We start from the raw sequence: 14,363 nt of genomic DNA, 5'->3' as shown, positions 1-14,363 counted from the left end.
CGCGCGCGTCTTGGGGGGCGCAGCCGCGGCTCCTGCCCCCCCCCCCCGGCTCGGGCCGCGCAGGGCGCCGACGCCGGGCCGGCCATCTTGGAGCCGGGCCGGAAGAGGCAGCTGCGCTCTGATCGCCGCGGAGCAAGGAGGCTGAGCGCGGGGAAACCGGGAAGCCCCCCAACCCCGGACGCCCCCTCGGAGCCCCCGCACCGCCGCGCGCGCCCGGCTCCCTGGCTGGCTCCGGGCGCGCAGAAGAAGAGCCGGGAAGGAGGCAGGAAGGGAGGCCAGCCGGCCAGCCGGCCGACGGGTGGGTGGGGGCGCTTCTCCGGCCCGCCGACGCCCCTCCCCGGCCCGCCCCTCGCCTCCGCCCGCAGCCGAGCAGGAAGGAAACGCAGCTCGGAGCCGCGAGCAAGGGAGCCGTGAGTGAGGCTTCTTCCCGGGCGACGGGGCTGCTGTCGGGCAAGGGAGACATGGGGGGGTCGGCGGGGGCGCGGGCGCTGCTTTGGGGAGCGCTGCTTTGCGGGGCGCTGGCCGGGCCGTGGGCCACCGGGGCCGGCGGCTCCGAGGACGCGGCGGCGCTGGCGGAGCTTCTCCCCGAGTCCGGCGTCCGCTTCGGCTGGAGGAACCTCAGCTGCCCCGCCTGCAAGGCGCTCTTCCTGGCCCTCGACGTGGGCGTGCAGGTGGGTCTCCGGGGGGCGCGGGATGGGGGCCCGGGGGGGGGGGCAGCGAGGCTCGGACGGGGCGGGCCGCTCGGGCGACGTCCTTCACTCTCCCCGCCCCCCAAAAGGACAAGCGCCCCCCCCCGGACGCCCCTTCCGACCGCAACCTGCGGCTTCTGCTTCCCAGCACGAATCAGCTGACAGGATGCCAGGAAAGCGACCCGAGTGGCGCCGCGGTCCCGGCATGGCCGCTTTGAAGGCGCCGGGGGAGACAGTCGGCATTGCGCGGGGTTGGGCTGGATGGCCTCGCGGGGACCCGTCCAACGCTACAAGCTGGGGCAGAGGGTGGCTCCCGAGGGAAACCCCAAATGAAGGGGGCAGCTCCAGAAGCTGCCACTCGCCGGAGCCTTATTATCTAGCTAGGACTGCCCTCCCTGGCCGGCAGCTGCTCCCCCCCCCCCCCTCACACAGGCAGGAGATGTTTTGCACCCGCGTCTGAAGAGGCTGCTGGCCCAGGACAACCTTTGGACCTTCCCTTTGCAAAACAGTTCTCTGCCCCGTGACCAGGGGCTCAGGGTGGGTCAAGGCTGCCCTAGGGCTTCACAGATCCCTGCGAGAAGCCGGAATCCGCCCTGTCCTCCCTGCCCTTCCTTGCTCTTCTTCTTCCCGAAGAATTTCCTTCTGTCCCTTCTGGGACCCCCCCCCCCCCCAAGAGAAGGGAGTCCTGTGGGGAATCTTCCCAATCTAGATTTGTAAAGTTGGGAGGGACCCTCAAAGGTCCTCTAGCCTAACCCCCTGCAATGCAGGTATCAAAAGCGAAGGAATCCCTCTGTCTTGTGGAGCACGGGGGGGGGGGGCAGAGGAGGGAGCCCTTCCCTCCTGTGCTGCCCTAAAGGGGTCAGGGACAGGCTGCCAGCACCCGCCCCTCCAAGCGAGATTTTAAGCCATCGTCAAATTGTCGCCTGAAGGGACCCTTGGGTCATCTAGCCCACCCCCCTGCAATGCAGCTAAATCCATTCAATGCAAATTGGACAAGTTCTGAACTCCAGGCCACGGCCCCTGCTTCTGCCAGAGACTGGCTTGGGGGGCAGCAGCTGCCCGCTGAGCCCAGCGCAGTCTAGGCTGCTCCCGCCACCCAGACCCCACAGATGCAACGGGATCCCTGGCAAAGTCACTCTCAGCCACAGCACCCCGGAGTGCCCCCCCCAGGTGAGTCAGCTGACTGCCTTGCTGGCTGCTCTGGGGAGGAAGTGTGGTGTAGTGGTTGGAGTGCTGGGCTTGGAAGCCAGGGCTCCAATCCCCCTTCAGGGAGTGACTTTGGGCCAGTCACCATCTCTTGGCCCGACCTTGCAAGGATGTTGTGCGGATAGGATGGAGAGGGGAAGAATTGTGGTGCCAACTTACAGAATCAAAGAATTGACCCCCCCCCCATAAAGTATGAGAATTGCCCAGTCCCTTAGACCAGCCTCTGCCCACCTGGTGCCCCCCATTCCAGAAGCTGTGGGTGGCGCCTCCCAGCAGCCCCAACGCACCTGGCAGAGGGCACCTGGTGGGCAGAAGCTGCGTAAAGCAATGCCAGAGGTCCGTAGCAGGTGGAGTGTGAAGGCGCCAGCCCTACCAGCCCCTCCCCACCTCTTCCTTCCAGATGTGCAGCTCTTCTGGCAGCTGAGCGACTTGGGCAGAGGCCCAGCTACCTTGGCTCTGGGCGGCAGCTTCTGGCTCCTGGTGTCATTAGACTTTTCCATGAAGCAGTTCCTCCCCTGTGTGGCCCTGGCTGCCTGGTTTCCCTGCTGCTCTGGGTGCCTGGCTGTCTCCCTCTGCCCCACCTGCCCCCCAGGGCCTGGCCCCAGTGGGGCAATGCGGTTTGCCAGCTGCACCCCCCTCCTTCCGCCAAGCCAGAGGGGAAGCAGGTTGGGCAAGTCCCTCTGGGGTGGGGGGGGAGTCCTTTCTGGGCCTGGGTGGCAAAACAGCCTGGGGGATGGGACGACTTGTGCCAGAGCAAACATGGGCCTTCTCTTCAGACCTCTGGAGGGTCTCCAAATATCTCTAGGGCTGTCACGGGGAAGGGGGAGCCAGCCAGTTTTCTGCTGCTCCCGAGGGCAGGACTCCGTCCAGGAAACTCACATGACAAGGAGATTCTGACTAAGCGTCAGGAAAAATTTCCTGAGGGTCAGAGTAAGGGGGGGGGGCTCATATTCTTTGGAGGTTCTTAAGCAGAGCTTGGGGGGGGCTGTCTGTCCAAGATGCTTTATCTGAGATCCCCGCGTTGGGTTGGACTAGAGGACCTTTGGGGTTCCCTCTCGATTCCACAATTCTGTGACTTCCTCTTTCGGAATGAGGTGTGTTTTCAGAGCCTCTGACAAAGAACCTCCTTCCTTCCTTCTTTTCTTTTCTTTTCTTTTCTTTTCTTTTCTTTTCTTTTCTTTTCTTTTTTTCTTTTTTTTTCTTTTTTTTCTTTTTTCTTTCTTTCTTTCTTTCTTTCTTTCTTTCTTTCTTTCTTTCTTTCTTTCTTTCTTTCTTTCTTTCTTTCTTTCTTCAGCCAAGAGGTAAGAGCCTCTTGACTCTCCCCTTTCTGTCCAGCTCCTCCTTTCCTGGCGCAGGAGAAGCTTCTGCCTCCCACTGCTGGAGTTGGAGGGGGGGCCTCAGTTTGGCCCATTTTGCTATCCTTGCTGCTGGACATTTCTCTGCCTCTCCCCCCCCTCCCCGCAAGAGAGGGAGGGTGCCGGGGGCCCTTCCAGAGCGGGGCCTCTCTTTGCCTGTTAATCCCAGCCTTCCTCTGGTCACGGGATACTGCCTGGCACAGAGATCCCTGGCCAGGGCGATTTGCTCCCTTGGCAAATGGGGGGAGGGGGTGTTGAGCAGTGCCCTCAAAGGGATGATGGGGGTGCTGTGGGGCACAGGAGACCCCTGCCTGCCTGAAACAGGAAACACAGGTTGGGGCGCTTTTCCGCCACCCCTCAATTATCGGATTATGCATTTAATTTCCTGCACCCTGCGATTATCTGCAGAGGTGGCATTTGCATGCGTGTGGCAACCGCTTCCCATTCGGAGGCTGCCCTGTTCCTCCCGCCCCTCCCTGCCAAGCCGTGGCCCTGACCTCGTCCTTGCCTCCTGGCCCTGAGATGATGATGGTGATAATGATGATGATGATGATTACTGTATTTTTCGCTCTATAAGACGCACCAGACCACAAGATGCACCTTATTTTTGGAGGAGGAAAACAAGGGGGGAAAAATATTCTGAATCTCAGAAGCCAGGACAACAAGAGGGATCGCTGCGCAGCGAAAGCAGCAATCCCTCTTGCTGTTCTGGCTTCTGGGATAGCTGCGCAGCCTGCATTCGCTCTATAAGACGCACACACATTCCCCCTTACTTTTTTGGAGGGAAAAAGTGAGTCTTATAGAGCAAAAAATACGGTAGTTGTTTATTTATCCCCTGCCCATCTGGTTGGGTTTCCCCAGCCACTCTTGTCTTTTAATTCCCAACAGAATTAAAAGCACCATAAAACGAGGAGGCAGGGGCTGGACAGGGAGGCCCAATGGCCTCCAGCTCCTTCCTCACTTGCTGGGCGGCTGCAGCACCTCCACGACGAAGCTGGATCGGGGCCTCGGCCGTGATCCTGATGGGCCTTCAGGGGAGCCTGGCAGCCACAGGGAGTCAGCTCTCTGCTGCCTGGCAGAGAGTAAGAACAGAAAGTCCTAGATTGGGAGCAGGGACTCCCAGGGGTCATCCAGTCCAGCCCCCCGCAAGGCAGGAATCGCCACTCAAGGATCCTGGGCAGGTGGACATGCAAGCTCTGCTTAGAAACCTCCCAGGAAGGAGCGCCCACCCCCTTAAAGCCCCTCTTAGGGCCACAAAGCTCTTCCAAATATTGAGTCCTGATCTTTTAATCCGGCGCTTTGGGATCTCTTGCTCTCTGGAGAAGCAGAAAAGAACTCCGGAAGGTGGACTTGGAGGAGATCCTCCGTTTTGTTTTGGGTTGCGAACGTGATCTGTGCAGGATGCACATTCGCAACCTGCAGTGTTTGCAACCCACGTCTGCGCCTGCGCGGGTTGCGATTTGGCGCTTCTGCACATGCATGACTGCCGAAACCCGGAAGTAACCCATTCCGGTTCTTCCGGGTTCCGGCTGTCCGTAACCTGAAAAAACGCAACCTGAAGCGTCTGTAACCCGAGGTATGACTGTAATAATATTTATTAAGTTTTCCATTTTCGGGGAGTGATGATCTCCCAGTGATCTCACGTTTGTGCTGCTTCCCTTAATTAGTCCAGGTAGTTCCAATAAGACATTCCGATGTAGATCCTTCGTTTATTTTTAACAGCCTCTGAGTCTGTTTCTGTGTGGATGTTTATTTTCTGTGTTTCTCTTTGTTCTTCGACAGTCTGTCTGTGGCAATTCACTTTCACTTTCTCACGCCTGTCGCTTTCCACTGCGACACACCCCAAGCGGGAGGAAATCTGGCTCTCCGCCATTTGTACCAGGCATATATCCAAACTTCTTGGTTTTATCTCCTTCCAAGACAAATAAGCCTGAGCTGTAGCTAGAAACCATAATTGCCATCATCTATTCTTACCGATCCGTTGAAAGTCATTACAAAATTCATAAATTCCACACAGTTAATTCTGTAGTTAAACCATAATCATAACAATAATGAAATACTCTTTCTTTCCAGTCCCACTTGCATATGTAAATCCAAAAATGAGACCTTTATCTGGTTGTAAATATGAAGATTATACCAGCAAGAATGAGTCTTTCTGTGAAAAAATGATTTACTGTATTGTATAAGACTAGGGTTTCTTACTTTAAAATGATGTGAAAAACTGTGGGTTATCTTATACACAGGGCAGTCTCCCCCCTATTTTCTTAAATTGGAGTCCCTAAAAATTGGGGGCATCTTATACCTGGGGGGCATCTTATACACAGAAATATATGGTAAATCAAGTCTTACTGACTAGTGATTTACCGTATTTTTCACCCCCTGGACGCACTTTTTCCCCCTCCAAAAATGAAGGGGAAATGTGTGTGCGTCCTATGGGGCGAATGCAGGCTTTCGCTGAAGCCTGGAGAGCGAGAGGGGTCGGTGCGCACCGACCCCTCTCGCTCTCCAGACTTCGCACAGCTCTCCGCAAGGCGCGGGAGCCCAGCGCCCGGCTCCCACGGCTTGCGGAGAGTTGCCTGTTCTGGGGGCTGGGGTTGGGGGAAGCTCAGGCTTCCCCCGCCCCAGCCCCACGCCTGGGGGGGAAATAAAATGTTTTTCCTTTATTTCCCCCCCAAAAAACTAGGTGCGCCTTATGGGACGGTGCGTCCTATAGGGCGAAAAATACGGTAAATTGATTTGATTTAAATCAAATCCCCCCTGCCCCTAGTCAGAGTGGGTATTCGAACCCTGCTCTCTCCCAGTTCCTTGGAGTCTGACTGGGTTCCTAGCTCTGCTCCCACAGAACCAGGGAGTGGGAAGGGCCCCCTGGGCATCATCCAGCCCACCCCGCCCTTCCCTTGGTGTGACCCTCTCTCTCTCCTCCCCTCCCTTGCAGCTACAGTCAAGCCAGGACTGGATCCAGCGCACAGGGGTGGCCGTCTGCCTGCGCCTCCGCGCGGGCACCCCCCAGGTGTGCCAGGACGTCATCCGCCTCTTTGTGCCCGACTTCCTGACGGCCTGGCGGCGCTCGGTGCTGCGCCCGGACGAGATCTGCGGGCTGCTGGTGGGCTCCCGCTGCGGCCACTGGGACATCTACTCCGACTGGAACGTTACCCTGCCGCGGGCGCCCAAGCCGCCTGTCGTGCCCCCCGCGCCCCCTCCGCCGGGCGCCCCCTCCACCCGCATCCTCTTCCTCACCGATCTGCACTGGGACAAGGCCTACGCCCCCGGCAGCGACCCCGACTGCAAGGACGCCCTGTGCTGCCGGGGGGGCTCCCCGTCTCGCGGGCCGGGAGCCGGCTTCTGGGGCACCTACGGGCGCTGCGACCTGCCCCTGCACACCCTGGAGAGCCTCCTGCAGCACCTGGCAGGATCCGGCCCCTTTGACCTGGCCTACTGGACGGGCGACATCCCCGCCCACAACATCTGGGAGCAGAGCCGGGCTGACCAGCTGGGGGCGCTGGGCACCGTCACGGCCCTCATCCAGAAGCACCTGGGGCCGCTGCCCGTCTACCCGGCCGTGGGCAACCACGAGGCCGTGCCCGTCAACGCCTTCCCCCCGCCCTTCGTGGTGGGCAACCAGTCCTCCGCCTGGCTCTACGAGGCCATGGCCGAAGCCTGGCGCCCCTGGCTGCCCCCCCATGCCCTGGGGACCCTCAGGTAGGCGGGGGGGTCCTGCTCTGGAGGGGGGCATTGCACATTTCATAGGGATCCCAGCCAGAGAGTCCTTGGGGGTCCCACACTTCTACGTGTCAGGCTCAGTGAGAGTGGAATTATTATTATTACCGTATTTTTCGCTCCATAAGACGCACCTTTTTCTTCCTAAAAACTAAGGAGAAATGTCTGTGCGTCTTATGGAGCAAATGCGTGCTCCCTGGAGCCGAATTGCCCAGGGGTGAAAAGCAGATCATGCTTTTTTTTGGGGGGGAGAGGGAAGTGGGTGTTGAAACAAAGCTGCTGATCGTTTGCCAATGGGGAGAGAGATAAGGGATGCTAGAGATAAAGAAGGCTGCCTGGGAGGGGGGAGGGAAAGACAGCAAACTTGCAAAGGGGGGAAACAGGAAGACTAAAGCAATAAGGAGAGAAATTAGAAGAAAAGGAGGAGCAAAAAACTGCTCCAGCTAAGGAAAAGACATTAAGGCAAACAAGAGGGAAGGGAGTGTTGAAAGGAAACAGCTGATCGGTGGGATTGGAAGAGAGATAAGGGACTCTAGTGGAGGCTGGGGGGGGGGGAGGTAAAAGCCCATGGATCCTCAGGATTTTTACCATCAGATCACATGTCTGTGGCCACAGCATGAAAATCATACATCCACTGTTTTGTTCAGAATATATTTTTTCTTGTTTTCCTCCTCTAAAAAACTAGGTGCATCTTATGGTCAGGTGCGTCTTATGGAGCGAAAAATACGGAATAATAATAATAATATTTTTTCAATTTATACACCGCCCTATACCCAGAGGTCTCAGGGTGGTTCGCAACAAGACCACAACATATAAAATCCAACCAAGATGAGATGAGCGCCGCAACCCCAGAGTCGTCCGCGACTGGTCTTAATGGTCAGGGGTCCCTTTACCCTTTCCCTTGAGGTTACCAGAGCATAGACAACAGCAGTTAGGCTCTCCCTGTCCAGAGAGGGGCGTAGCTGGGCCACCAGCCTAAGGTGATAGAAGACACTCCGGACCACCGAGGCCACCTGAGCCTCGAGCGAGAGCAAAGGATCCAGGAGGACCCCAAAGCTACGAACCTACTCCTTCAGGGGCAGTGTAACCCCATCCAGAGCAGGCAGACTCCCACCCACCTGGTCTAGGGACCCCCCCCCCAACAGGGCCTCCGTCTTATCTGGATTGAGGGGGCGCAAAGGGGCTGGGGGCTTCCTTTCCTTCCTGTGCCCTGACGCCTCTCCCCCCTTTCCTCCCTGCCGCAGGTTGGGGGGCTTCTACACCCTTCTGGTGCAGCCCGGCTTGCGCCTCGTCTCCCTCAACATGAACTTCTGCTCAGACGCCAACTTCTGGCTCCTCATCAACTCCACGGACCCGGCCGGGCAGCTGCAGTGGCTGGTGGGGGTTTTGCAGGGGGCGGAGGAGCAAGGCGAGAAGGTGAGGGGGCTTCACAGGGGGTGGGGGACGGGGACGGCCAGCGGACGGGGGGCAGACTCCTTCCTTCCTGCCCGGTCCAGCTGTGTGCCAGCCCAGCCCCCCAGAATGGTTCTCAGCCCCACTTCTTCTTCTTGCCCCCCACCCAGGTCCACATCATCGGCCACATCCCCCCGGCGCACTGCATGCGCTCCTGGGGGTGGAACTATTACCGCATCATCAGCAGGTGAGACGCTTGCATGCCCCCCCCCCCGTCACCTTGCCCTCTCTCCATACCACTCTGGGAGTCAGAAGGGACCCCAAGGGCCATCTAGTCCAGTTGGGGGCGTCTTCCTCCTCCCCTGGCCCCCTTAATCCTGCTCTTTCCTGCCTCTTGCCCCCCAGGGCTGGGCCAGAAAGGAGGCCGCTGCCCATTCTCCCCTTGGCCTCCCCCTGCCCTGCCTCAGTTTCCCAGGCTGTGGCCGTGGGTTCTGGGAAGAGGAGATCCCAGCTGGCCCCACATTTACCCCTGTCCTCGCCCCCCCCCCAGGTTTGAGGGCACGGTGGCCGGGCAGTTCTTTGGCCACACGCACTTGGACGAATTTGAGCTGTTCTACGACGAGGAGACCCTCTCGCGCCCGGTGGGCATCGCCTTCGTGGCCCCCAGCGTCACCACCTACGTCAACCTCAACCCAGGTAAGTTGGGGGGGATCCTGCGCCCAGGGCTGACCAGGGATAAAATGGGCGCCCCCATCCGCATCAGTGCCCAATCCTCTCCAAAAGCAGTTTGAGTTGTGGAAATCACTTGCTCTTGTGGCAGGGAGTTCCACAGTTCACCCAAGAAGGACTCATAAAACTGTCCTGACCCTCCTAGTGGGGTAAGAGAGCTGGGGTGGGGTGGGGGGTCACATCTGACCCCCCTTTGGATTTCAGATAGTAGATGAGTCTGAAACCGCCCCCCAAAAAACACATTTATTTATTTATTTATTTATTTATTTATTTCAATTCATTACACAAACATTCAAACAACAGAGAAAAAAGAAAAACATACCAGAAAAAAGAAAAGAAAAAAAGAAATTTCATAACAAAAAACACTGACAAATTAAACTTACAATAAATGACTTCCCTTCATCTCTGGTTTCGGAGTATGATACAAAATATTGTAGTCCGCAGTTTCGTTTTCTTAAATCTCTTTGCGTCACAGGCGTAATTTCTAGCCTACTGTGATTTTTAAGTTTTTAACCTCTAGTTCAATATATGACATAAATTTATTCCAATCATCATTAAACTTTGTAGTCTTTTGGTTTCTTATTTTCTGTGTCATTTCTGCCAATTCTATATAATCAAACAATTTGGATTGCCACTCCCTTATAGTTGGGATTTTCGATGTTTTCCAGTTTTGTGCTATGAGTGTTCTAGCGGCTCCTGTAGCATATTGGAAAAGTGTTTGGTCTTCCTTTCTAATTTCTTCTCCAACTATCCCCAAAAGGAAGGCCTCTGGTCTCTTTTTAAAGGTGTATTTAAATATCTTTTTTAGTTCATTGTATATGGATTCCCAAAATTTTTTAATCACCTCACAGGACCACCACACATGATAGTAATTACCCGCCTTAATTTTGCATTTCCAACATGATTTGTCTACATTCTTGTACATTTTTCCTAATCTAACAGGTGTGATATGCCACCTGTACATCATTTTATACATATTTTCTCTAAGTGTTGTACAAGAACTTCATACCTATATTCCAAAGTTTCTTCCACTTTTCAAACTCTATATTATATCCAAAGTCTATCGCCCATTTCACCATTACATCTGTTACTTCTTCATCTATGGTGTCCCATTCCAATAGCTGACTGTACATTTTTGATAGGAGTTTTGTCTCGTTTTCTAGTATTTCTATCTGGAATCTAGATTTTTTTTTCACTCATCCCATTCTTTTTGTCTTCGGTCCACATAGCATTTATTTGATGGTATTGGATCCAACCTGTGAGTTTGTTCTTTATCTCTTCGTATGGTCTGATCTTCCATCCGTTTTCTGTTTTTACTAACAGATCTTCGTATGTCCATCTTTTCCCTTCGATATTGGTTTTCTTTACTGTTAGAATATCGATTGGTGATAACCACCATGGGGTATTTCTTTCCAATAACTTTTTATTTCTCTCCCATACTTCCAACAGTGATCCTCTAATAACATGATTAGAGAATCCTTTGTGGACCTTTCCCTTGTCCCGCCATAAATAAGAGTGCCATCCATACCTTATATCGAAACCATACCTTATATCGAAACCCAAAAACACCTTTTCAAGGCCCTCTAGCAGTTCTGGTAGCTCATTGACCGGGAGGAAAGTATTTAGCATTAACCCTGGAATCGTGGACTCGATTCTGACCAAACTAAGCCTCCTAAAGCAAAATCTACATCAATCGCACCCCTTCCTCCCAAAAAATGACCATAAAACCCTCAAACTCCCCGCCTTTAATCATTGATATGAGGCATCCTTAAAGAGTAACGGTAATTTTAGTACATCAGCACAAGAAACAAATGTCAAATACAATAATATTCAACTGAATTTGGCCAGAATCGAGTGGACCCTTCCAGAGTGAATGCTAAATGCAAGACTAGTCCCTCCTTTTAGGCTATCTGAAATTGGTTGGCAGAAACACATTGGGATTATTTCCAGAACTCCCGGCCCACCGTCTGAGAGATGCTTGCTGGCAGTTGCGGTTGGAGGCCTGGGGGCCCCCCTTTGCTTTTCTAGGGGGGGTGTCCAGAATGCTGCTGCCACAGCCCCTTTCATTAAAAAAAACAAAAAAAAAAACCTTTCTTACATTTTCAAAATTTACAACAAAAGAATACTAAAAAAAATCCCTAAATTACATAGTCTAAAATAAAAATAAGTGTTACAAATTACATAATAGAAATAGCTACAGGTAGGTAGCCATGTTGGTCTGCTGTAGTCAAAACAAAGTTAAAAAATTCCTTCCAGTAGCACCTTAGAGTGTATCTGAAGAAGTGTGCATGCACACGAAAGCTCATACCAATAACAAACTTGGTTGGTCTCTAAGGTGCTATTGGGAGGAATTTTTTTATAATAGAAATATTTAAAGGTCAAGATAAATAGAATAACATTGAGAGAGAGAAAGAAGAAAAGAAAAAAAGATGAAAAAACCAAAACAAAACGACAAAACTAAAAACCTGCAACAAAAGGCAACAAAAATAAATAAATACTTTTTAATAACAAACATTATTCAGGAAGTTCAAACCAATACTTATATATTTTGTACACTAAGTCCTCCATACTGGTTTGAGGCCCTTATAAATTTATTGACTTCCCTCTATCACTTTGCGGTTTCGACTCTATTATTATAATTCAATAATCTGTGTTTGATTGTCCAAACAGTAGGAAGAAAGATTTCCCTGTTCTGTGAAATTACTGTAGACGAGAACCAATGTTGTTGTTGTAACCCTTTCCCTGCCAGGCTACCGCGTCTACCAGGTGGACGGCCCGCGTCCCGGCAGCTCCTTCCAGGTCCTGGACCACGAGACCTTCATCCTGAACCTGACGCTGGCCAACGTGCCGGGTGCGAAACCCCAGTGGCAGCGCCTCTACGGGGCCCGCCAGGCCTACGGCTTGGCCAGCACCTTCCCGGCCGACTGGGACGCCCTGGTGCGGCGCATGCAGACGGACGAGGGCCTCTTCCAGCGCTTCTGGCTCCTGATGCACAAGGGGCGCCAGCCCCACAAGCCCTGCCAGGACCTCTGCAGAACCGCCCTGCTCTGCGCCCTGCGGACCGGCAAGGCCGACGACCCCAGGCTCTGCCCAGAGCATGCCCAAAAGGTGCCCTTCGCCCAGATCCAGGCATGGTGGAGGCAGCGCCAGCTCTGCTAGGAGCCCCCCACCTCTGCCCAGAAGCCCCGCAGGAAAGACCGCCTCCTTCCAAGGGAGTTCGTCGCGTGGTCAAACAGGATCGGGGCCGCGGCAGATCAGGGCCGCCTCTTAGGGACTCCTGCCTGGCAGGGGGTTGGGTTAGATGACCCCCAGGGTGCTTCTGGACTTTGCCCTGGACTCTCCAGCCCCCCATGCAAGTATTTGGGGGGGGGAGTGGCCTGGACTGAGAACCCGCCCCCTTTCAAACACTGGAGCTGCCTCCCTGCTGGAAGGAACTGATTTACATGAAGGAAATTGGGGGGGTCTTCTCCCCCTCCGACGCTCTTGCTTTGCCTTGTTAGCCCCCCCCCCCATCCTGCTGCTGCAGCTGGGTTGGCTTGGGGCCACCCGAGTCTGCATTGCAGGGAGGATCACAGAATTGTAGAGTTGGAAGGGACCCCCTGTGGTCTTCTAGCTGAACCCCGTCTTCCCCCGTCTCTCTTCAGCAAGTATCAGAGGGGGCTGAGGCCAAAATGAAAGGCCTGCAGTCAGGGAGGAGAGCGGTGGCTGCTACCCCCAGACTCCCCCACACTTTACACTTAAAGCACATGAGCCCCCCCTCAAAGAACTCTGGGAACTGTAGTTCGCCCCCACCAGAGCTACAGCTCCCAGCACCCTCCACTAATTCTCTAAGCACAGAGTTTGTCCGCAGCCCACAGACCTGGAGGATGGGCTGCGCTGCCTGTTTGGGGGCGATGGGTCACCCCTCCAGCCTCCCACAAGTTGCTTGCTGGGGGGGCACTCTCAGGAACCGCTCCTCCAAAGACATCCCAGATTCCTCCCACCCCCCTCCTCGCTGTTGCCTTGGATGCCTCTTTGAGCCCCCCCCCCCGCTCCTTTCCTCCTGACCCCCTTCATGGCCCAGCCTTGGGGGAGCATCTCACACAGGACCCCCAGAACCGCCTTAAGCAGAGTCAGACCCTTGCTCCCTCTAGCCCTCAATGCCGACACGCACTGGCAGCAGCAACACCCCCAGCGTGGATTTCGGGCAGGAAGCCTCACCCAGCCACACCTGGACATGCCGCCAGCAGGACTTGAACCCGGGACCCTCTTTACGCAAAGCAGATTCTCGGCCGCTGAGCTTTGGCCCTTCCTCATACGCAGGAAACCCGCACTCGTGACCGTCTCCTCGTCTTCCGACTGGGTTGGGGGCTTCCCCCTATTTATATTCACCCCACCCACCTGTGCAATAAATTATTTCTGGCTCTGCCGCATCTCTCGCCTGGCTCCAGTCTGCGTCTTTTCCCACCAGGAATGGCGACCCCCCACCCTCCCCGTCCGGTCACTCCTGAAGACACGCCATGTTCCGGCCAGTGGACCCCCTCGTCCGCCGTGAAGTCGCCAAATCCTCTTTCAAAGCCATCTTGGTTGGTTGATTTCACCTTCCAACATTCTGCCCCCTTGGATATCCACAAATTCTAGCCTTTCGGGCTTCCGGCTGACGTCACGATCCGTGATGGTCGAGCTCTAATGCCCTCCGGGGCAGGAGAAAGCCAGGATTTATGGGGTAAAATTCCTGGCAATGCTCCTCAGGGGGTTCTGGGGAGTTCCCTGCACTCTGCAGCGTCACTTGAGCCCGTATCTGCCCATTTGAAAGGCAGATCAGATGCGACCTGTCGCGAGAGTGTCCTTGCCACGGACGAACCTCCATCTCCTGCATGATTTGTGATTTATTCCTCACTAATTTGGAATACAGCCGTACCTTGGAAGCCGAACGGAATCCGTTCTGGAAGTCTCTTCAATTTCCAAAATGTTTGAAAATCAAAGCACAGCTTCCGATTGGCTGCAGGAAGCTCCTGCAGCCAATCGGAAGCCCCATCAGACATTTGGCTTCCAAAAATAGTTCACAAACTGGAACAGCCACTTCTGGGTTTGCAGCGTTGGGGAGCCAAAGGTTTGACTGTCTTGGCCTTAATTATGAGGCCCTCCTCAAAGTGCATATGACAAAGGGCTGCAACCAATCAGCTGCCGGAAGGACTGGGTTTGGATCTCTGAAGGTATTTGATTTTTTAGAAGCGTGAAAATCCTTACAACAGCCGGGAAGGAAGGGGGAGGACAAGACACTCTGTGTTTTCAT

General features: G+C 54.6%; 1 protein-coding gene across 1 annotated transcript; it reads left to right on the top strand.

Annotated features, from left to right (window-relative positions):
• Positions 1-309: 309 nt before the first annotated feature.
• SMPD1 (sphingomyelin phosphodiesterase 1) lies at positions 310-13,505 on the top strand. The gene is made up of 6 exons (XM_028725497.2): positions 310-671; positions 6,186-6,949; positions 8,212-8,383; positions 8,530-8,606; positions 8,910-9,055; positions 11,838-13,505. Exons 1-6 carry the CDS (start codon positions 462-464, stop codon positions 12,245-12,247), a joined length of 1,779 nt encoding a protein of 592 aa, XP_028581330.2. The 5' UTR covers positions 310-461; the 3' UTR covers positions 12,248-13,505.
• Positions 13,506-14,363: the final 858 nt, after the last annotated feature.

This window comes from Podarcis muralis, chromosome 4 (genome assembly GCF_964188315.1).
Source record: "Podarcis muralis chromosome 4, rPodMur119.hap1.1, whole genome shotgun sequence".
Taxonomy (NCBI): domain Eukaryota; kingdom Metazoa; phylum Chordata; class Lepidosauria; order Squamata; family Lacertidae; genus Podarcis; species Podarcis muralis.
This window is presented reverse-complemented; position numbering and strand designations above follow the sequence as displayed.

Bases quoted from the DNA above. Each gene is read 5' to 3' on its own strand.
- SMPD1 (XM_028725497.2), top strand. From the start codon at position 462: ATGGGGGGGTCGGCGGGGGCGCGGGCGCTGCTTTGGGGAGCGCTGCTT. The intron at 672-6,185 runs GTGGGTCTCCGG...CCTCCCTTGCAG, and splicing joins CCCTCGACGTGGGCGTGCAG to CTACAGTCAAGCCAGGACTG. The intron at 8,607-8,909 runs GTGAGACGCTTG...CCCCCCCCCCAG, and splicing joins TATTACCGCATCATCAGCAG to GTTTGAGGGCACGGTGGCCG.